The 25,004-nt window shown below is 37.7% G+C and overlaps 1 protein-coding gene across 1 annotated transcript in view; it reads right to left on the bottom strand.

The window, feature by feature from the left end:
- The window catches only part of LOC107179665 (beta-galactosidase-1-like protein 2), a gene marked incomplete at its 5' end in the record, with an annotated part of 57,931 nt that overhangs the window by 13,529 nt on the left and 19,398 nt on the right, over positions 1-25,004 (bottom strand). The window contains 4 exons of the mRNA XM_042959595.1: positions 7,122-7,228; positions 7,860-7,940; positions 19,968-20,049; positions 23,484-23,576. Coding sequence (XP_042815529.1) covers positions 7,122-7,228; positions 7,860-7,940; positions 19,968-20,049; positions 23,484-23,576 — 363 coding nt within the window. The remainder of the gene's footprint in view (positions 1-7,121; positions 7,229-7,859; positions 7,941-19,967; positions 20,050-23,483; positions 23,577-25,004) is intronic.

The following is a 25,004-nucleotide window of genomic DNA, read 5'->3' as shown; positions in this document are numbered from 1 at the left end:
ATAGAATAGAAACCCCAGAACTAGACCCACAAACGTATGGCCAACTCATCTTTGACAAAGCAGGAAAGAACATCCAATGGAAAAAAGACAGTCTCTTTAACAAATGGTGCTGGGAGAACTGGACAGCAACATGCAGAAGGTTGAAACTAGACCACTTTCTCACACCATTCACAAAAATAAACTCAAAATGGATAAAGGACCTGAATGTGAGACAGGAAACCATCAAAACCTTAGAGGAGAAAGCAGGAAAAGACCTCTCTGACCTCGGCCGTAGCAATCTCTTACTCGGCACATCCCCAAAGGCAAGGGAATTAAAAGCAAAAGTGAATTACTGGGACCTTATGAAGATAAAAAGCTTCTGCACAGCAAAGGAAACAACCAACAAAACTAAAAGGCAACCAACGGAATGGGAAAAGATATTTGCAAATGACATATCGGACAAAGGGCTAGTATCCAAAATCTATAAAGAGCTCATCAAACTCCACACCCGAAAAACAAATAACCCAGTGAAGAAATGGGCAGAAAACATGAATAGACACTTCTCTAAAGAAGACATCCGGATGGCCAACAGGCACATGAAAAGATGTTCAACGTCGCTCCTCATCAGGGAAATACAAATCAAAACCACACTCAGATATCACCTCACGCCAGTCAGAGTGGCCAAAATGAACAAATCAGGAGACTACAGATGCTGGAGAGGATGTGGAGAAACAGGAACCCTCTTGCACTGTTGGTGGGAATGCAAATTGGTGCAGCCGCTCTGGAAAGCAGTGTGGACGTTCCTCAGAAAGTTAAAAATAGACCTACCCTATGACCCAGCAATAGCACTGCTAGGAATTTATCCAAGGGATACAGGAGTACTGATGCATAGGGGCACTTGTACCCCAATGTTTATAGCAGCACTCTCAACAATAGCCAAATTATGGAAAGAGCCTAAATGTCCATCAACTGATGAATGGATAAAGAAATTGTGGTTTATATACACAATGGGATACTACGTGGCAATGAGAAAAAAATGAAATATGGCCTTTTGTAGCAACGTGGATGGAACTGGAGAGTGTGATGCTAAGTGAAATAAGCCATACAGAGAAAGACAGATACCATATGGTTTCACTGTTATGTGGATCCTGAGAAACGTAACAGAAACCCATGGGGGAGGGGAAGGAAAAAAAAAAAAAGAGGTTAGAGTGGGAGAGAGCCAAAGCATAAGAGACTGTTAAAAACTGAGAACAAACTGAGGGTTGATGGGGGGTGGGAGGGAGGGCAGGGTGGGTGATGGGTATTGAGGAGGGCACCTTTTGGGATGAGCACTGGGTGTTGTATAGAAACCAATTTGACAGTAAATTTCATATATTAAAAAATAAAAAAAATTAAAAAAAAGATTTGGAAGATTAAAAAAAATAAATAAATAAATAAATAAATAAATAAAAAAAAACATTAAATGATCTTTCCATTGGGGGGAAAAAAGGAATGACTGCAATGAGGTAGAAATATGTTAAAGCGTTAAAAAGAAAAGAGAAAAGGGCGAGTTTTCAGGAAGATCTTGGAAACATGACAGCAGAGAAAGATTCTGACCTCATCTCCTCCCACAGATACATCAAGGCTACAGGTGAACATTGTACAGCTCATTCTGAAAACAAAAGACTGGCAAAACTGATGTTCCATAGCTAGAAACATAAAGAGGAGGCCAAGATGCAATGGAACCAAACCACTGGCACACCATCTCATAAGCAACTTCTGGCCTGAGGAGGAGAGAGCTAACCTTGCCCACAATAAAACAATTAATCTATTACAAAGGAGGCAATAATACAATGGGGAGGAGTCTCTTCAATATATGGTGATGAGGTTTCTAGGTATTTATCCAAGGGATACAGGTGTGCTGTTTCAAAGGGGCACATGCACCTCAATGTTTATAGCAGTGCTATCAACAATAGCCAAAGTATGGAAAGATAAAGAAAATGTGGTGGATATATACACAATGGATATTGTGTATATATACACAATTGTATATCTCATTGTGGCTGGAACTAGAGGGTATTATGCTAAGTGAAATTAGTCAGTCAGAGAAAGACAAATATCATATAACTTGACTCATATGTGGAATTTAAGATACAAAACAGATGAACATAAGGGAAGGGAAGCAAAAATAATATAAAAACAAGGAAGGGGACAAAACATAAGAGACTTTTAAATACAGAGAGCAAACTGAGGGTTGCTGGAGGTATTGTGGGGGGGGATGGACTAAATGGGTAAGGGGCATTAAGGAAGACACTTGTTTGGATGAGCACTGGATGTTACACATACGGGATTAATCACTGGAATCTACTCCTGAAATCATTATTGCAGTATATGCTAACTTGAATGTTAATTAATTAATTAATTACATTAAAAAAATAAATGGTGTTGGGGAGGATAGCTACACACAAAAAGAATGAAACTGGACCATGTTTAACACAAAAATAAACTTAAAATGGATTGATTAAAGACCTAAATGTGAGACCTCAAACTATAACACTCCTAAAAGAAAACACAGGCCATAAACCCTTGGACATCACCCTTAGCAATCTTTCTTTGGATCTGTTTCCCCAGGCAAGGGAAACAAAAGCAAAAATAAACAATGGGACTACATCAAACTAAAAGCTTCTGCACAGCAAAGGAAACCATCAACAAAATGAGAAGGCAACCTACTGATTTGGAGAAAGTATTTGCAAATTATATATCCAATAAAGGGTTAGTATCCAAAACACATAAAGAACTCATACCATAAAAAACAAATAATCAAAAAAAAAAAAATAGGCGGAGGACCTAAATAGACATTTTTCCAAAAAAGAAATACCAATGGTCAATACACACATTAAAAAGTTCTAAATGTCACTAATCACCAGGGAAATGCAAATCAAAACCACAATGAGATGTCACCTCACACCAGTCAGAATGGCTAGTATCAAAAAGATAAAATATAGCAAGTGTTGGCAAAGATGTGGAGAAAAAGTAACTTTCATGCACTGTTGGTGGGAATTTGGTGTAGCCACTGTGGAAAACAGTTATGGAGATTCCTCAAAATTTGAAAATAGAAACACCATATGACTCAATAATTCCACCACTGGACATTTACCTGAAGGAAACAAAAACACTATTTTGAAAAGATATATGTACCCTTATGTTTATTGCAACATTATTTACAATAGTTAAGATATGGAAGCAACCTAAATGTTCACTGATAGATGAATGGCCAAAGAAGAGGTGGTATGTATGTATGTGTATATATATATATATATATATATATATATATATATATATATATATCACACTGAACTATTACTCAGCCATAAAAAATAAAGTCTTGCCATTCACAGCAACATGGATGGACCTAGAGAGTATTATACTAACTGAAATAAGTCAGACAAAGACAAATACCATGTGATTTCATTTATATCTGGAATCTGAAAAACAAGGCAAACAGAGAGACTCATAAATACAGAGAACAAACTGATGATTGCCAGATGGGAGGGTATGGCAAGACTGAAGAAAATAGGTGAAGGACATTAAAAGGTAAAAATTCCAAGTATAAAATAAATAAGTCACGGGGATTAAAAAGTACAGCATAGGGGGGCGCCTGGGTGGCTCAGTCGGTTGAGCTCCGACTTTGGCTCAGGTCACGATCTCGCGGTCCGTGAGTTCGAGCCCCGCATCGGGCCCCTGTGCTGACAGCTCAGAGCCCGGAGCCTGTTTCAATTCTGTGTCTCCCTCTCTCTGACCCTCCCCCATTCATGCTCTGTCTCTCTCTGTCTCAAAAATAAATAAACGTTAAAAAAAAAAATTAAAAAAAAAAAAAAAAAAGTACAGCATAGGGAATATAGTCAGTAATACTATAATAACTTTGTATGGTGACAGTAACTGTATTCATTGTGCCGAGCATTTTGTAATGTACATAATTTTCAAATCACTATCTTGTACACCTGAAACTAACATAATATTACATGTCAACTATACTTCAATTAAAAATAATATTTTTAATGTGAGTTATAATCAAAGACAATAACAGCAAAACACCTCATTGGTCACCTTTGGAGGATATCCAGGAATAAATTCAGTTTCTGATAAAAGAAAATATTTGAATTTCTGTCCTAACTTTTCTTTACAAACTGTACATCAAGGTGACAGGAAAATTAGTGAAGGGAAGTTCTTCTACGTAGAAGACTTCAAGTGTATACATGCAGAAGGAATGATAGAATTAGAATTATACTATTTTAAAAGCCTCAATGAAATATTGGATGTAGGTAATAATTGTTAATGACTGCTAAAACCATTAGGTAAAAGGCTGATGGGAACATTGACAATGGATAGACTGGGCTAACTACTCCTGAACCCCTCTGATCAATTATGAACACAGAAATGACCAGCCATTATGTGCCTGGAATATGATGCATAAAAAATATAACAGCACCACCTATGAAGTATACTTGCAAACAATATTTTAAAAAGCACCTAAGCTAGGGGCGCCTGGGTGGCTCAGTCAGTTGGTCATGATCTCTCACTTTGTGGGTTTGAGCTCCATGTCAGGCTCTGTGCTGACAGCTCAGAGCCTGGAACCTGCTTTGGATTCTGTGTCTCCCTCTCTCTCTGCCCCTCCACCCCCTCTCAAAAATAAACATTTTTTAAAAAGCACCTAACTTAAATCTCATCAAGCATCTAAATTAGTTTACAGAAAATGTAGAGAATATAAAGATATGTTCTCAGATACATGGGGACCTAATCAACAAAATCCAGAAAGTGGGGAATTCTACAGCTTCTTCAACAAATAAATGCAATAAACAGATGGAAAAAACATCCTTAGATTAAAAGAGATTTAAGAGACTATCAACTAAATGCAATGTGTAACTGACCTCAATTGGACCTGATATTAACAACTAAATGCTAAAAAAATTATGAGATAATTGAGAAAATCTGAACGCTGGATATTTTATGATTTTCAGCAGTGCTCTGCTATAAGCCAGTCTGGACCAGCTCATGAGGGCCAATTGTGCACATCTCTTCCCAACCCTGTATTTTACCTCTGTATTCAGTGTTGTCATGCTAGAGGCTTGAAATTAGCTATAGAGGGAGTACTTAGACCACAGGAATTGGCAAACACTACTAATCAGAGTTTTTTCTTCTAGAGAGACTATTACTAAATATTTCCCAGGAGACGCACAGGGGTGGCTCAGTAGGTTAAGCTTCCAACTCTTGATTTCAGCTCAGGTCATGATCTCACAGTTGGTGATATCAAGCCCGGAGTAGGGCTCTGTGCTGACACCACAGAGCCTGCTTGGCATTCTCTCTCTCCCTCTCTCTCTCTGCCCCTCCTCTCTCTCAAAATAAATAAATAAACAAAATTAAAAAAAAAAACTATTAAAAAATATTTCCTAGTAAATCACTGAAAGAGTTCTTATCTTTTCAGATACATATTGAATTATTTGTAGCTGAAATTATATAATCTTGGGGTGCCTGATGGCTCAGTCAGTTGAGCATCTGCCTCTTGATTTCAGCTCTGGTCCATGATCCCAGTTTCGTGGGATCAAGTCCTGCATCGGCTCTGAGCTCAATGTGGTGCCTGCTTGGGATTCTCTCTCTCTCTCTCTCTCTCTCTCTCTCTGCCCCTCTCCCCCTTTCACACACACTCTCTCTCTCAAAAATGTTAAAAAGAGTAGAAGAAGGGGAGAATAAGTGTATAAATGAAACAATATTAATTTCATTTAACAATATTACATGAAACATACATTAATAAAGTTGAGGCTGGGTGTTGAGCACATAGAAGTTCATTACTTTTTTTTCTGCCATTTGTTCATGTCTTCAAAATTCCATAAGAAAATGGTTAAAACAAAACACAAAGGCCCTCCAACATATGCTACCTGGTTCCTTACTTGGTGCTCTCCCACAAATACTTTTCATTCCAGTCCTATTTGCAGTTCCCCAAGCATGCAGTTCCTTCCATGTCTTTGCAAATGGTGTCCACTATGCCTCAAATTCCTTTCCTTCCTCTATTCTACTCCATTGTTCCTCACATTAAGCCCCTAATCATCCTTTGGATCTCAAAATCACCTCAACTGGGATATAATCTTGGGTCCTGTGATTGTCCAGCATGCTGACCATATCTCTAAATAATAATATAGCAGCTAGCGCACACACAGCACTTACTGTGTGCCAGGTTCAGATATTAGTGTCTTAATCCACACCACACTCCTGTGAGGTCAGTGCAATTATTAGTCTCATTTTCCAGATAAGGAAACTTAGAATGAGGTTAAATGAGCACCCCAAGGTAAATATTGGAGCAAAGATTCAAACCTAATCTTACTCCAGAGCTTAGACTCTTTAACACAACACTGTGTTCCCTTGACAATGCTGTGCTGCCTTCATTCCTCTACTATAGGACCCATGACTCCCTAATTGCTACTGTACTCACCTTTCCTCCCTATTAGACTGGAAGTTCCCCAAAACAACACCTTGACAATACAATTCTCCAAACACCAATGTTTACTAAGTATTATGCGAATAACTCTGCAGGTTTTCCTCTGGACCATCAGTTTTCAAACTGTGCTCCTTCAAACCCTACAGGTAAGTCAGAAGTGGCACATGGGCCATCCTAATATATGCCATCCTAGGGAAAGGATGGCTGACTCATAGGATGTAAGTACCGAGCCTCAGAATTACCACACCTGATTTAACCAGTACATGCCTTATGTACTGAATATTGCAGTGAGTTTGAAGGAGTCCCCCTACTAAACCAAAAGTTTAAAAATCATTGCCTTAGATTCAATCAGTGTGCCTTTATTGTAACCATCTTCAGAAGGCAGGGATCTCTTCTTGGCTACACTATTGAAAGGACATTTCCTAATATCCTGTAATGTTTATACTGTTTCTTCAAATTTAAAATTTCTGTATGTTCCCGAATTCTTATTCTAGAATTCTAAATAATTCTTATTTATTATTCTGAACTGTAAAATTAGGAGATGGAATTAAAATGGCTAAGGATTGTTTTGGGTTCCCTAATAATTTACTTCCTATTCTTTGAGCTAAGCCTTTCCCTCCTCTCTCTTCTGTCCAAAGGCTATCCCATGCTTTTACACCCAGAAAAAGCTTACCTCCTTTAGGTAGGGTATGACATCCCACAGTGCAATGTAGTATGGTGTTCGCAGTGACTTATATATTGCCTTAGGTATTAAATCTGGTCGCTGAGGCATGGGAACCCCTTCAATGAAAAATAGGAGATTGGGCCATTCTGAGATCCTCCTCCAACCCATTCAAGGGCACCATTTACCCTGCTATCCCCAAACCACCAAGAATGAAGGGCCCAGTTCTTCCCAATTCCAGAAAGAACCATGAGGTAGGCAGTAATTGAGTGAGATTCCTTTCATATCTATTTCAGCTCTAAGGCAGGATGCCCTGCTGTCCTGGAAAAGGAGGTGGTACATCAAGCCCACTGCTGGACCAGTAGCTCTAAACCCTTGGATGCTCATCAGAATCTGCTAAAGTCCAATGGGAAAATAAATATGCTCAGATTCTGACCCTCCCCTCCCCCTTTTCAACAAAGACATACTTATCTAACAGCTCTGGGAAGGGCCTGGCACCTCTGGCTTTTACAAGTTCCACAGAGGACGCCAATGTACAATCAAGACTAAGAAACATAGGCCTTGATGTTGAGCACCTAGAGGGTGGGCCCTGTATTTTGTGCATATTTGAATCCCCAGTGCCTAATAATAAAATAAACTGGATATCTCCCAAAAAACACATCTTTATCCATTCCCTCAATCTCCTCTTCACAAGACAGAGACAAATTGAGAGGCTGAGTTATCTTTCAGATTGAGGTTGTTTCTAGATACCAAAAGAAGAGGTAAAAAACTCTTGAAATACGAGGTACTCAGATGTATATTCTCCGTTCTCTGTTAGCAGTGCCCCATACCCTGAAAAATATAAAGAAATTTGTCACTTTCCCCAGGAAAGCTCCAACTTCAGCAAAGGAAGATATAAGAAATTAGCACTGAGCAAAAGGATCCTTAATATAGAAGCTTTGGCAGGAAAAACTTTTGGGGTGCTTGGGTGGCTCAGTCAAGTATGTCCAATTTTGGTTTTGGCTCAGGTCATGATCTCACAGTTTATGAGATCGAGCCCTGAGCCAGGCTGTGTGCTGACAGTGCAGAGCCAGCTTAGGATTCTCTCTCCCTCCCCTTCTCATTCTCTCTCTCTCTCTCTTCTTTCTCTCTCTCTCCCTCTCCCTTTCTCTCAGCCCCTCCCCTACTCACACACATACTCTCTCTCTCCCTTTCTCCCTCTTTTTCTGTTCCTCTCCAGAGGGGCAGTGAGCACGCGCGCTCTCTCTCTCTCTCTCTCTCAAAATAAATAAACAAACTTTAAAAAAAAAAAGGAAGAAAAAACTTTTGGCATTAGACAAGAAAACACCATGTCCCAATTAGTCCAAACCAGGAGACATTTGCCATACTCTCTAAGGCTTTCAACTGAAGGCAAATAACACCATTCCCTGGATATCTAGTAAGTCCTGGATAAGAGCCCAGACTACTCCAATCCACTGGCTTCTTCTATTCAATTTCTAATTAAACTTTTTCCTTTCTTTCACTCTTGACTTTTCATTTGGTCTCTCAGTAGAGTTATAGATTGGGGAAGATCTATTAATCAATTCCCTGGTGTTATCAAGAGATCCAAAGCAACTGGTTTTGCAGTGAACTTCTAAAAATTAGGGTCTGCACAGTGGATAGACAAGATTAAACAACCGATGCCTATGCCTGCGAAGTCCCAGACAGCCTACATTCTATGGGTTGGTAAATTCTACTACCATCAAGAAGAATAAATATTAAACTCTCAATCTCCAGCATTTGTTAAAGGCAAAACAGATGAACAGTCCCAGTGACTGTTTCCAGAGACCCACCTTAGGAACTCCAGTCTCAAATGGTGGGATGGCTAGGTTGGAGACAGTTGTGGGGGACAAGTACTTGCCATAGCTTGTGATCATAGGGAGGTAATTGTCCAAAACTGCAGATCCACCCATGAAGCCAAAGTTGGTGCCACCATGGAACATATAGAAGTCGAGGGAGAAACTGTAGTTGAACATATCACGTATCTCTTTCATTAACACTGCCACATAGGTAGGAAGAAAAGGAGAAATGGGGGAGAAAATTAAAGTTTGAAAGAATTAATAGCCCTTTGAGGGATGTTCAAACTGCATGTTTTAAACATTTGTGTATTCATCATAGTCCTAGGTAAATATATGTCCAGCTCAGTGTTCTGAAGCACTTAGTGACTTCTCACAGTGCATAATCTAAAATCATGGTAACGGGAACATTTACCTGTTCTCCATAACCTGTTATCCATAAACTACATTTTAATGATCTTTGCCAACTCTTCTGAAAGCACATGGCAGATACTGTGGGACCAGAGAAAATTCTACATTCACCCAATACACTCTAATTGAATTGCCCTCTCAGAACAACTCAGAACTATGATTACTTTAATAGCTTCAATAAAATAAAATCTGATCCTGCTAATTTGAATTTCAGTTACAATGACCTGCAGAGATATCTGTTAAGGTGATTACTTAATCACATTGATACTTATAAAGCTATAAGACCTAGAAGCCTTGTCCCCTAAATCTCAAGTACTCTAACCAGAAGGAAAAAAAAACAAAAAACAAACAAACAGGCCAGTGTCATCTGTATCATCTATTCTCCTGAGAAAGGACCTAAGGAATACTCACTATGTGAGTCCAAAGTATTGTGGACAGCACCCCATCCATCCAAAGAGCTTGCTGTATACACCATCATCAGTATGGGGGTACGACCCTGAGAAAAATGAAGTGTCAATTTAGTAAATTTTGTTGCAATTTAAAATCCGTGTATTGCTTAGGAGGGAACTGTAAATTTCAGTTCTCACAACCCCCCTTTACAATCCAGAGCATCCTCTAACTGCCCACAAACTGAGTTCTACTCTCCACTCTCAGATAATTTCCCTGGTCTTGTTACTCCACTTGGGGTTTCAATGGACTTCTTCGAGCTTTGGTAAAATCAACTGCCATTGCCACATTTCCTTTTCTGGAACAATGGAATCTCTTCATTCCCTTAAGTGACCAGATTAGAGATCTAGTAAAGAAGCACCTGACCCAGGGGAAGCACTAAAAATGTTCAACAAATGACTGCTAAAAAGGTTGAATCCAATTAAGTAAGAATTTCCAAATCCCAGAATTGTGTTTTGTTTTTATTCAAGTATAATTAACATACGGTGTTATATTAGTTTCAGGTGTACATTTCAGGATCATCAATCCTATACATTACTCAGTGCTCATCATGTAAGCCTGATTCCTTTCACCTATTTCACCCATCCCCCCACCAACCTCCCCTCTAGGAACTACCAGTTTGTTCTCTGTATTTAAGAGTCTGTTTTGTGTTTGTCTCTCTTTTTTTCTTTGTTTTCTCATTTGTTTTATTTATTAAATTCCACATGGGTGACATCATATGGTATTTGTCTTTCTCTGACTTATTTCACTTAGCATTATACACTCTAGATCTATCCATGTTGTTGCAAATGGCAAGATTTCATTATTTTTTATGGCCATGTAATATTCCACACCCACACCATGGAATATTACATATACATATTTAAAAAATCACATTTATATACATATACATTATTTAAGTACATATACAGTATTTATATACATATAAAACAATCACACTTTCTTTATTCATCTATTATCACACACAGGCTGTTTCCATACCTTGGCTATGTAAATAATGCTGCTATGAACATAGGAATACAGATATCTCTTCAGGATAACTATTTCATTTCCTTTGCATATATACCCAGAAATAAGACTTCTAGATCATATGGCAGTTCTATTTTTAATTTTTTTATGAACCTCTATACTGTTTTCCATAGTGGTTGGACCAGTTTACATTTCTACCAACAGTATACAAGGGTTCCTTTTTTTCCACCTCTTCTCCAGTATTTGTTATCTTCCGTCTTTTTGATAATTGACAGCTATACAGGAGTGAGGTGATATCTTATTGTATTTTGATTTGCCTTTCCCTGATGATTAGGTATATTGAGAAGCTTTTAATGTACCTGTTGGACATCTGTACGTCTTCTTTGGAAAAATACCTATGCAAGTCCTTTGGCCATTTTTCAATTGGGTTATTTGGGGTTTTTGTTGTTGTTGTTTGTTTTACTATTGCATTATACAAGATTTTGTACATTTTGGATATTAAGCAATTATCAGATATGTGGTTTATAAATATTTTCCCCCATTACATAGGTTGCCTTTTCCTTTTATTAATGGTTTCCTTTGCTGTGCAGAAACCTTTTAGTCTGATATAGTCCCAGGTGTTTATTTCTGCTTTTAATGTCAAATGCAAAACCCTATCACCAAGATCAATATCAAGGAGTTTACATGTATGCTTTCTTCTAGGAGTTTTAAGGTTTCAAATCTTATGTCCAAGTCTTTAATCCATTTGGGGTTGATATTTGTCTATGACATAAGATAGAATTTGGTTTCATTCTTTTGCATGTGTATATCCAGTTTTCCCAACACCTTGTATCCCCAGAGTAAATTTCACTTGATCATGGTGTATCATCCTTTTAATGTATTGCTGAATTTGGTTTGCTAATATTTTATTAAGTGTTCATGAATCTATACTGGGGCTATAATTTTCTTTTCTTATAATGTCCTTGTCTAGCTTTGGTATCAGAGTAATGCGGGCCTCATAAAATTAGTTTGGAAGTGTTTCCCCCCTTCTTTGTTTTAGAAGAGTTTGAGAAGGATTGGTGCTAGTTTTACTTTAAATGTTTGATAGAAATAACCAGTGAAGCTATCTGGTCTTGGACTTTCCTTTGTTGGGAGGTCTTTGATTACTGATTCAATCTTCTTACTCATATTTGGTTGGTCTGTTCAAATTTTCTACTTCTTCATGATTCATTATCCATAGTCTGTATGCTTCCAGGAATTTATCTATTTCTTCCAGGTGGTCTAATTTGTTGGTATATAACTGTTCATACTAGTAGAAACTATGATCCTTTATATTTCTGTGGTATCAGTTGTAATTCTACTCTTCCACTTAAAATTTTATTTACTGAGTCTTATCTCTCTTTTTTTCTTAGTATAGTTAAATATTTATCAGTTTCATCTTCTTAAAAAAACTTGGTTTCATCGATCTTTTCTATTATCTTTCTAGTTTTGATTTTTTTTTATTTCTGCTCTGATCTTTCTTATTTCCTTATTTCTAATACTTGGAGCTTAGTTTGTTCTTTTTCTAGTTCCTTGAGGTGTAAAGTTAGGTTGTTGGTTTGAGATCTTTTCCTTATCAATGTATGCGTTTATCACTATAAACTTCCCTCTTACACCTGCTTTTGCTGCGTCTCATAGGTTTGAGATGCGTTTCCATTTTCATTTGCCTCATGATTTTTTTAATTTCTTTTTTTATTTACTTGACCAATTGATTGTTCAGGATCATGCTGTTTAATCTCCAAAAATTTATGAATTTTCCAGTTTTTTCCTTGTAATTGATTTCTAGTTTCATACCACTGTGGTCAGAAAATACGATTTCAATCTTCTTAAATTTTTTAAGACATGTTGTGTGGCCTAACATATGGTCTATTCTAGAGAATGTTCCATGTGTACTTGAGAAGAATGTACATTCTGTTGGTGCTGGTTAGAATTTTTGTAAATATTCTTTAGGTCCATCTGGACTAATGTATAATTTTAGTCCTATGTTTCCTTCTTTATTATCTGCCTGGATGATATTATCTGTCTAGATGGAATTGAGGTATTAAGTCCCCTGCATTTATTGTATCACTATTTCTCCATTCAGATCTATTAACATTTCCTTTATGTGTTTAGGTGCTTCTACATTGGGTGCATAATATTTACAATTATTATATACACATTTGATATGCATTGCTCAATTCTTTTTGAATTGACCCCTTTATCATCATTTAAAGACTTTCTTTGTTGATACAGAGTTTGTCTTAGTCTGTTTTGTCTGATATAAATATAGCTACTCTCTACTTTGTTTTGGCTTCTATTTGCATGGAATATCTTTTTTCTATCCCTTCAATTTCAGTCTGTGTCCTCAAAGCTGTGTGAGTCTCTTGTAGCCAACAGATACTTGAGTCTTATTTTTTTAATCCATTCAGCCACTCTATCTCTTTTTATTAGAGGATTTAGTCCATTTATATTATAATAATTATTGATAGGTATTATGTTAATTCTTTTATGGTTTTGTAATTCCTTTGTTCTTTTCTTCCTCTTTTGATCTCTTCTTTTGTGGTTTGATGATTTTTCTGTACTGGTATGCTTTAATTCCTGTCTCTTTATCTTTTGTATATCTACTACAGGATTTTGTTTTGTGGCTATTATGAGATTTATATAAAACATCTCATATTGATAGCAGTCTATTCTACTAATACAGGTTAACTTCAAGCATGTATTAAAGCTCTACTTTTTTAATTCTCTCCATACATATTTTTGATATCACAATTTACATCTTTTTACCTTGTGTGTCATTAAAAAATTATTGTAGTTAGAATTATTTTTAATCCTTTTGTCTTTTAACCTTCATACTAGAGTTAAAAGTGATTTACCCATCACAATATTATTCTAAATTTAACCATACATTTACCTTTACCAGGGAGCTTTATATTTTCATATGTCTTCCTGTTACAAACTAGCTTTTCCTGTTACTAATTAGTTTCTATTTCTTTTCAGCTTAAGAATTTCTTTTAACATTTTTTGTGATGCTAGTTTGTTGTGATGAATTCATGTAGCTTTGTCTGTCTGGCAAACTCCACTTCTCCTTCAATTCTGAAGGACACCTTCACAGGGTAGGTTATCCTAGGTTGGCAGTTCTTTTCTTTCAGCACTTTGACTATATCATCCCACTCCCTCTGGCATGCAAGATTTCTGCTGAAAATCTGTAATAGCCTTATGGGGCTTTCCTTCTATGTAACAAGTTGCTTTTCTCTTGCTCTTCTAAGATTTTCTCCTTGTCTTTAACTTTTAACAAATTAGTTATATATGTCCCAGTATGAGTCTCTTTGGATTCATTTTATATGGCACTCTCTGGGCTTCCTGGATCTGAATGTCTGTTTCATTCCCTTGGTTAGGTAAGTTTTTAGCCATTATTTCTTTGATTAAGCCTTCTAATCCCTTCTCTCTCTCTTCTCCTTCCAGGATCTCTATAATGTGTATATTGTTCTGTTTAATGTGTCCCATATGTTGTCCCATAAATCCCTTAAGCTATCCTCACACTTTTTTCATTCTTTTCTCTTTTTCTCTTAAGACTGGATGAATTCCACTGCCCTGTCTTTGAATCTGCAGATCCATTTTTTCCATTACATCAAGTCTGTCATTGAGCCCTCTATTGGATTCCTCAGTTCAATTATTTTATCCTTCAGCTCTATGATTTTTTTGGCCTTTTTTTAAATATTTTCTATCTCTTTGTTGAAATTCTCACTTTGCATATGTATTACACTCCTGACCTCAATAACTATCTCTATGATGATTATTTTTGAACTCTCTATAAGGCAAATCACTTATTTACATTTCATTAAGATTTGCTTCTGGAATTTCTTCTTCTTTTGTTTGGAACTTGTTCCTGTTTTTTTTTTGTTTGTTTGTTTTTTGTTTTTGTTTTTGTTTTTGTTTTGTTTCATTTTCTTTGATTCTCTGCTAATTTCTGTGCATTAGATAAAACAGCCATTTCTCCCCATCTTGATAGAATGATCTCATATAAGAGATGAACCTTGTTGATCAGCCTGGCCCATGTACCTATCTTTCAAACTTTTGTGATTGTTTAAGCTATCTTCTTTGTTTTTAGTGGCTCACAGTAGTTGAGTGTGTGCCAAGAACTGACAGTGTCCCAGAGGAAAGATCACAGTCAGCAATCAAATGCAAGCTGATTAGAGGTTGGACTCTCAGCCACCAGCAAGGAAAATATGTTGTTAAGCCCCATCCAGGGAGAAACTGGGAGATGGGAATTTTAGCTTGCTTCCCCTGTGCCGGGCCCAGATTTATAGTTGGGGAAGGAGGTGTTTCTGTGCTTGTTAAGGACTCTTTGTTTGCTATGGTGCCGTGGTACTTGTAAAAGCAGGCCCCTTTGGCTATTAGAACCAGATGATCCAGTAGCCTGTTCCTTGGCTGGCTACTGCAAAAGCTAGGCACTAAATGTATGCACAAGTTCCTTCTAGGGAGATACTGGGGACTTGGTTTTATTATTGGAGTGAACTGAAAGAAGGTATGAGAAGTGACCGTCAGTTTCCCAGAACTGGGAAGTCTGCAGCCAGTCTCTAGTTGCCTGATAAATTAGAAGCCTGGCCCACAGGCAGCAACTTTTAAAGTATGTAGATAAACCTTTTCAGGGACAGACTGGGATTTTGTCTGTCCTTCTGTGCCACTGCAGTTGTTTCTTTTTTTCATAGTCTTGTGGGTCTCATGGACATAGCTTTCAGAGCTAGGTGTTTGGAGGCCCATACCTCCAGTGAAAGTCTTAAAAGTTGGAGCACTAGGTGTGGAGTCCAAACTCTTCACTCTTCAGGGAGTAGCTAGGAGTTGAAGGTTCTATCTTGATTGTGACATTGTATCGGGGGGTGGGGTTTATGGTGACAATGTGTCTCAGACTTTCCTACCCATTTTGATGTGGTTATTTGCTCATTCTCACAATCTCTAGAGCCACTCAGCTAGTTTCTGGACCTCCTTCAGAGGGAAGTGTTCACATGTGTCTGTATATTTGGGGCATCTGTGGGAGCAAGGAAGCTCAGGAGTCTCCTGTATCACCATCTTGGTCAACTCCAAACTAAACTCCCAGTTCCTTTCATTTGTTTTTGTCTTTATTTTATTTTTTATTTGAGAGAGAGAGAGAACACATGAGCCTGGGAGAGGGGCAGATAGGGAGAGAAAGAGAATCTTAAACAGGCTCCACATTCAGCATGGACTGAAGCAAGGTCTGATCCCGCAACCTTGGGACCATGACCTGAGCTAAAATCAACTGACTGAGCCTCCCAGGTGCCCCTCATTTATTTTTAGAAAAATTCTAAATTATATTTCCTGGAAGCATTCCACTTTGTTAAGTGGAAGACACAATGGCCTGAGCAGAAAAACAAAAGCAAATACTTCAAATGTGCTCCTACCAGTAAGGAGAAGTGTGGTAATGTCTGTCAGAGTAATAAAACCCAAGTTTTCAAAACTATTGGCGGTATATGTTACTGATATGACTTAAGTGAAGGCTGCCATCAATAGCATCCTAAATCTCTTTCATATAGACTGCTATCAGGATGGATTTCTTCCTATCTGCATTTTGGTATTTCAGTTTTGTTCCTGTTTTGTTTTTAATTTTAATGCAGAGACTTTGTAATTACTGTGTATTGACTTCAGCCTACTGTGACACAGCAGATTCCCTCATTTGGTGGGTGAGCACTCCTTTCTAGCTATCTTATTTGGAATCTTGATAAGCACAGCTTCTGTATTTTCCCTCAGGAGAGGATCAGACAGAACAAAACCAACAACGGAGCCCCCATATTCAGTGAACAAACCTGGATATAGCCTCCACAAAGGCAAAGACGATTATCTGTTAGATCACTATATATACCTAGAGCCTATACTATATATAGATCACTAGTATATACCTACAGCCTAGCACTGGACCTGGCACAAGGTACCCACTCAAAATAATGTGTTCGTTCTGATCTAAATTTGAAACATTTAACTTCTCTTCCAGTTCAAGTGTTAGCTCTCCCCCTCCCCCAATCTATGTAGGCTCTATCTTGTCCAGTTTGGAAAGAAATATGTTTGATAGAGAACACAAAAACAAAATAGAGGCTCAAAATCTCTGCTTTCTCCCCATATTCAGTTACAACATCTGTCCCTAAGAATTGTGTTTCTCGCATGTTCACTTTCTCACATGAGAAATGCACTGGAGACAAATTACAATGAGCTTTCTAAAGCTACTGGTACTCATTTTCACTATTTAATTCCTGTGATTGCTCCACTACTATATCAAAGCATTTTCTCACCAGAGAAGGAGTTTAGATGGTGGATGATATAAGACAGTAGAAAGAGCATGGTACTTGGAGGCAGAAGGTTTGAGTTTAATTAAGCCTGGATTATTCAATTGCATGATCTGATCGTCCACGTGTTATCTCAAATTAGTAATTTCCCCTTCCTAAATCATGGTTTCCTCATCTCCAAAGTGGGAATAAGACTAATAGTTTTGTACATGGTGATTTAAGAAATAAACATGAGGGGCGCCTGGGTGGTGCAGTCGGTTAAGCGTCCGACTTCAGCCAGGTCACGATCTCGCGGTCCGTGAGTTCGAGCCCCGGGTCAGGCTCTGGGCTGATGGCTCGGAGCCTGGAGCCTGTTTCCGATTCTGTGTCTCCCTCTCTCTCTGCCCCTCCCCCGTTCATGCTCTGTCTCTCTCTGTCCCAAAAATAAATAAAAAACGTTGAAAAAAAAATTAAAAAAAAAAAAAAGAAAGAAACATGAAAAAAAGGGAAGATTATACAAACTAAAAGCTGTGTATATAAATATCATCTAATGTCTTTCTAGCTCTTGTTAGTACTTCATACTCTATATCTGCCTTTGTTTGTTGTCTACCTATCTCACCACTAAAATATAAACTCCAAAAATTCTGCTTTTATAGACTTCATTCACTGCTTTATATACCATGCCTTGAAAAGTACTTAACTGGCACACAGTAGGTGCTAAAAACATTCACTGACTGACTCCATGAATAAACAAATGACCTCATTTTCAGGACTTTGCTAATAATAGATAGCATATCACTTTGACTCCTGATTTCGTTGGTTTTATTGATTTCCCCCTGCCAATTCTTCCTCCTCATCATCATGATGTTAGCATCTATTTGAGTGTTTACTTTGCCCTGGGAATTATACTCCCTTTTCATATTCTTTTGGAATGCACTCACCCCAACATCTCTGAGCTACTTGCACCATTTCCTGATGTTGGCCCAGTCATTATGCTGGATACACATCCCTTTGTACTCTTCCCTAAATCTTAGTGCTATCTCAGACTCTAGGAGTGTATGAGAGCAGAAACAGGAATTTCAGGCATTGTTTTATAGTGATGGTAATTAATAGATGCTTCTTGTGCTCCTAATACCACATATCTCAATCCAATGCAAAAGGAAACATGTAACCATGGATCTAGCCGGTGGCAGATATCTATGCCACCCTCTGATCTCCAGTTACTCAATAATAGTTTTATTGCAACTAGCACTTCCTATCTTGTGTTATTTACATATTGTATCTTTCTCACTGGATCATAAGTAAAGATTAATGGGGCATGAGTAAAGGGTTAATAAATTTTTTCTCTTTGCTCATGCAAGCTGACTTTAGGTGTACCTGGAAACCTCATGGATGTTATCCATGTTATCAGGTAGATTGGTATGGTTAAAATGCCCTCTGATTAGCAAATAGTATCTGAATTGGAAAACTATGAATGATGTATAAATTCCTAATGAAGCCATAGATTCTTGTGTGCTTGCAACCCAAAATTTATGCCTATAGAGCTATGAAAAGGGATAGTGGTTGGTTCTTCTCCTGAGACTGAGGATTCTTTGCCAGAATGGCTCCCATTCTTTGAAACCAGAGCTGTCGCTTGGGGCGGGGGTACAGCCCTTGGACTTCTGTGGAGATTCCCACTGATGCTGCCCTGCTAGTATGTTATGTTTCTCATCCTGTATCCTTCTAAGGGGCTACAGGCCAGGCATTGTAAACATTTGAATTTAATTTAGTTATACCCCAAACTACCTGGAGAAGGCATTTTAAGGACATAAAGGATCCAAGTTTTAACTGAACTAATTACTATTGAGAAGTGATCTATCAGGTCCTAGCATGAACAAGATCAAAACATCTCCATCTCTGAAATATCCTTACCTGAATTGAAAAGAGTGTATCATAAGTTTCTTTCTTTATATTTTTCATGTGGAGAGTGGAAAGTACTGTGGAGGAAAAGGAGACACTATGCATAAGTCCTGCTACAAGCACTGTAGGACAGAGGGGAGAATGGGCTCTCAGATACACAATGAAGATCTGAGACTCCACACTCTTGCACATACACCTCACAAGTAGTTCTCATGAACACTTTATGGATTGTGGTTAATAACAAAGATATGATCCTGCATGTGGGTCTATACCTGCTCCATACAAAGTGCTTTCACATACATCCCTTCATTTAGCATTTACAATAAATTACCCAGACAATAAGGGCAGTTAAAATAAACTACATTATGCTGGTGAATAAATGAAACTGAGCCCAGAGAGGTAAATAGCCTAAGACCTAAACTTGACTATAGATCTCCTGACTTCTAATTCAGAACACTATCCTGCCTCTCCTACAAGATGCAGGATGCCAAAAGACAGTGGGGAGGCTGGCAGAGGAGAATAGGCCTGAGAGGCTGCTGGGTGAAAGAACTCCAAATAGCACTGTTCTCTGGCTCTACTTGTCTGCACATAGCCTTTTTCCATTTTCTTAAGTATTAATCCGTACTTCCTCCTTATAATTCTATTCCATGTTTCCCTACTGTGTCTAGTCTCCAAACTTTTCTACCCCCTGTGCTCCATGGGGCTCAGTCCATGACAATACCATTTCTCTGACTCTGCTTCTCCTTCATGTTGTTCAGTCATAGCCATTTCACAACAATGAAGATAGTCTTTACTCTGGTCCCAGCCAAGCCCCATCTTGTCACCAGGGACTGAAGAGGATGGAGGAAGTGTCCTGCATTGTTGCGTTCTGGGGGTAATGGCTGGTACAGTAACAAGGTGAGGACTGGTTCCTTAACTCAGCCCCACCACTTTTCCCTAAAATCTATGGGGCCTCGTCCATGGGAAATGGGAGAAATAAAGCACCAGAAGGACTCTTGTTCTGTTTCAGACTTCACTACTACAAAAAGGGTAAAGAGAAAAAGTACCATGTTTTAAGTGGCCTCTTTTCAGTTCTTTTCCATCATCAGCAGTCATAAGCATCACATTGATCCCTCTAGTGACCAGGGCCTATAGAGAAATTTGGTAAGGTAAATGAACTGTCCCTGGTCCCATGGGATCACTTCTCTCTAGAAAAAAAAATGATGGCAATAAAAATACTAGAATGAAGCTGAGGAATAGAGGAAAAGTCTAATTCCCTCATCCAACTACTTGTAAGTTAGTAGATTAGAACAAAAACATCATTCCTGCCTCAGCCACACTCAGGAAGGCCAAACTGACAATTAAAATGTCAGACCTAAAAAAAAATGTCAGACCTAAAGGAAGAGGCAGTGGGACTGTTTGCATTCACCTTAATACAGTGTCTTCCCTTAAGGACCTGAATCCTGCATTTTGTCTAGTGCATCAGAGAGCACCTCCTCCACACATGTGCTCAAATTAACCACACACTGTGGACCCAACTCACAGTACAGATTAGGGAACACACACACAAATGCTGGTTTTCCTTTGGGCAATGGAAAACTCAGGTAAATTCTGGTTTAGTCAATCTATGGTCACACTTTTTGCCTTGTGAGACTTTAATATCTCTACTTCAACTAGAAATAAATCTAGGAGATTCTAAATCAAAGAGAGAGAGAAGAGGCTAATAAACTTATCTACCTGAAAGGTAAAATACTGAGACTATGGCCATAAGTTCCAAGAAAAGCCAAAAGTGTGCCTTCTTGGGCCTGTGGATCACAATATCCTGAAGGTGGAACTATTCCTGCAATTATTCTAAGGCTACTTGTTGGCTATGAGAAGATGGTTTGTTTCTACCAAACTCTTCTGAAAAACTGGAAAGGGTGAGAGGTGAACAGAATGAGTGAGAAGAAACACCATGTCATATACGAATTACAGTAAAACTTCCACTACCGTAGGTCTTATTAGATGCAACATTTCAAAGCTCTACCTCCAGTGAGCAATATGGCTTATTGGTAGGTAACCACATAGCTTCTCATTTAAACTAGAACTCTTGATAATTAAAAAAAAGGTGTTAACCAAGACTCATGGACCACTGCTCATAGAGACAGCAACAGATTCCACTTCTAGGGATGGTGAGCAACTTTGTTTCAGACTAACCATCCTGCTAATAACAACTAGATAAACTGGAACAAAATTTTTTTTAACTTATTTGAAGATACTAGATTTATACCAAAGCAAGACTTGAGTCAAGTTTCCAGAAAGTCAGGGAGCTTAGAGAGGTGAAGCTAGCATGTCTTATGTATTTTTCCTTGAGACATTGTCTAATTTCCAAAACATCAATTGAGAGGTTAAAAAATTGAGCAGATTTCCCAGCAATTTATGAGATGTGGGGAAATAAATTGTAGTTCATAGACTGCCAAGATGGAAGAGGGTCCATGACAATTCTAGGTTTTCAGCTGGGACCCAAAGGGCTATACCCTAGAAGAGAAGCTCAACAAGAATTAGACTTGCTTTCATAAGAATTGAAGCTCAGCTCCAAATCATTTCAGTTACCTTCTGGAAGCAAAAGTAATTCCATCTGAAAGATTACCAATAGCTTCAAATGATTTCAGTCATGTTTTCATAAATAAATTTGATTGAAAAATAATTAGGTATACCACAGGATATTATTTTACTTAAACCATGAGCCAAAAAGACAACAGAATAAATACATAGGGACCTAGATATTAGGTCCCTTAAACATATACTTTGAAATAACTATAATTAATATGTTCAAGGAATTTTTTAAAAAATGGATAATTTGGGCCAAATGAAGCAAACTATAGAAAAGAATCAAATGAAAATTCTAGAACTAAAAAAATCACTATTTTTGAAATTAAAAACTAGGTTTAACAACAAAGTAGACAAAGCTGAAGAGAAAATTTATAAATTACAAGACATCTTAGAAAAAAACTATTCAAAAAAGAACAAAACAGCTATGTGGAATATGGTGAAAATATATAATTTTGTACAACAGAAGTCCTAGAGGAGAGGAGAGAGAAAATGGAGTTGACAGTTGCTGAAGACCTTCTGAAACTGATTAAAGACTTCAAGCCACATATTGAAGATTGCAAACACATATAAGCAGAATAAAAGTAGAAAGAAAACCACACTTAGCCAAATCTCAGTAAAGTTGATGAAAACCAAAAAGTAAATCTTCAAAGAAGCCAGAGGAAAAAGACATTTTACCTTCAAAGGAACAATAACTTTATCAATACTTGACTTTTTAATAGAAACAATGTACACCAGGGAATCACCAAAGAAAATAAATTGTCAATCTAGAATTCTACATACAGTAAAAATATCCTTCAAAATGAGGGTGAGCTAAGCACATTTTCAAAGAAGCAAAAAGTGAGAGAATTTGTTAACAGCATACCTACAGTAAAGAAAATACAAATAGATATTCTTTAGGCAGAGGAAATGTAACAGAGACAAAGCTCAGAGATGCAGAGAGGAGAGAAAGGCCACAAAAAGTAAATTATGTGAGTAAATCTAATTGACTCCACACAATAATAAAAATAATAATATCTTGAGGGTATAAAATATATAGAGAATTAAGAGAAATAATAATAGCACTGAGGAAAGAAATGCAATTAAACTGTTCTCAGGTGCTTTCTTTGCCTTGGAATTGGCAAACACACTAATTTATATTAGACATTAATAATTCAGTATGAGGGGCGCCTGGGTGGCTCAGTCAGTTAAGCGGCCGACTTCGGCTCAGGTCATGATTTCGCGGTCGGTGAGTTTGAGCCCAGCGTCGGGCTCTAATGCTGACAGCTCAGAGCCTGGAGCCTGTTTCAGATTCTGTGTCTCCCTCTCTCTGACCCTCCCCCGTTCGTGCTCTGTCTCTCTCTGTCTCAAAAATAAATAAACGTTAAAAAAATAAAAAAAAATAATTCAGTATGAATACTATACGCACTATGACCAATATGAAAAGAAAAGTGAGAAATTTTTAACCAGTTAATACAGAAGAAAATGGAAAAATAAAAAATACTTAGTCAATCCAAAAGAAGAAAAAAAAAGAAGAGAAAAAAGACCATAGAACAGGTAGGACAAATAGAAAGTAACAGGATGATAGATTTAAATGCAACTGTCATTAATTATATTAAATGTAAACAGGCCAAATACCTCATTTAAGAGAAATAATTTTCATAATGGGCTAACAAAAATAAATTCTAATTATATCGTGCTGTATCTTAAACATATCCAGAATAACTGAAAGTAAAAGGATAGAAAAGTATGTATTATACAAACACTAACCAAAAGACAGCTGTGATGTTCACAGAAAAGAAAAATATTTTAACATCACTCTTTACTTTACATAAGAGTTGTGTAGGTAGTTTCTTGTCCCCTCTCTAGGATATAAATGCATGGAAAAATCAAACTGGACCTTATTCATCTTCATATCATGCAAACTATAGCTACTCAGGATATGTTTGCTCCACAAACTAACAAAGTGAGAAAAGAAGTATGTAAATATGGAGGAAAATTAAAGGAGCACCTACCTTTTTAATATAGGACATGTATCTTTTATCCCGATGATATGAACCATATTCATTCTCAACCTGCACAGCAATGATGGGGCCTCCCTTTCCGTACTGAGGGTCAAGGAGACAAGAGTTTGCAAGTGAAGCTATTGATGGGGAAAGGCTGGATTTTCTCAATTTGCTGTTGCACACACATATTTAGAGTGTCATAAAAATAACCTATTCCTAAACTCAACTCGAAGTTACACTATAGTTCAGGCAATTTCTCTCACTCCAAAGTCAGTAGTCCCCTCTAGGAGGTCAACTGCTCTTAAAATCCTACCTTTTCTAGTATACCCTGTTAACAGACTCCCACCCCCTTTCTCTCCTAATTCAATGCATTAAGTGTGATGCTTCACACCTCTACTTCCATTCTTTCTACCTTAGCAACAATTAATGAGTCAAGGGTCTCTCATCCCATATAAAGGTTGTCTCACCTCCTTCCCACTTCTCAGGAACTTCGCTTTTTCTGGAGTACTTTTCTGTCTTCTGTATTTTCACCTCCTTCTTTACTAAACCCTGCACGTCATCATTAACTTGACTCAAAGTCCTCCATTTAAAATAACTTGCCTGGACCACTTCCCCCTTCAGTTCCCACTATCTTGTCCTCTTCCCTTCATGGACAAAGCCTGAAATATTTCTGCACTCACTCTTGACTTTTTATCCTTTCATTTACTCTTTTACTCATTTCCACTCTTTATATTCCACCTTTCCATTAACATTATCTTCTCTTTGCTAAGTTCAAACAATAAATTTTAATCCTAATTTACTATCATTCTCAGCAATATTTGACATCTTGGCTACCTTCTCCTTCTTGAAACCCTCTCTTCTGTGGTCTTTTGTTGCTCTCTCCTAGTTGTTGGCCTGCCTTCTGGTCACTACTCTTCAGTCTGTTTTGTGAGATCCTCTTGCCCTACTCACCTTTTAAATGTTGTGTTTCTCATGGTTCTCTATTAATCCCAACTCTGTGCTGGATCACATCCCCTTCTTCTCCCCTAATTATGCTCTCTTTCAAACATCTTCACATTTCCCATCCCTACTGACTCCTGTTTGTTGATGGTAACATGCTCAGTCATCCTTTATCTTTATAGCCCTCTCCAGTCCAGCCAATGTATTTCCTCTCCATATCTTGCACTTGCCACACCCTAGTCAAGCTTCATCGTGCTGACATCTGCATCTCCTCAACCTACTCTTGTAAATACATGGGCAATCATGAAGTACTCCTCCCAGCATGCAGAAACAAATAGTGTTGACTTCTAAGAAGTCATACAAACCATGCAAATAGGAATCTGGGCAACACCCAGGACTATGTATAAGTGCCACTGAAGTGTTTGCTCATTAAAACCTGTGATCATCATGGCCCAGGAGCAGCTGGGTGTAGAGTTGAAATGGAAGATTTTTTAGCAATCAAGAAATAACTGCATTGTATACTGATAGTGGGACAAAAGAGGACACAAGGCCCAAAAGAATGTTTCCCAAACCTTTAAATCTTATCCTCTG

Source organism: Panthera tigris, chromosome D1 (genome assembly GCF_018350195.1).
Source record: "Panthera tigris isolate Pti1 chromosome D1, P.tigris_Pti1_mat1.1, whole genome shotgun sequence".
Taxonomy (NCBI): domain Eukaryota; kingdom Metazoa; phylum Chordata; class Mammalia; order Carnivora; family Felidae; genus Panthera; species Panthera tigris.
Note: the sequence above shows the minus strand (reverse complement) of the source record. Positions and strands in the feature narration are given on the sequence as shown.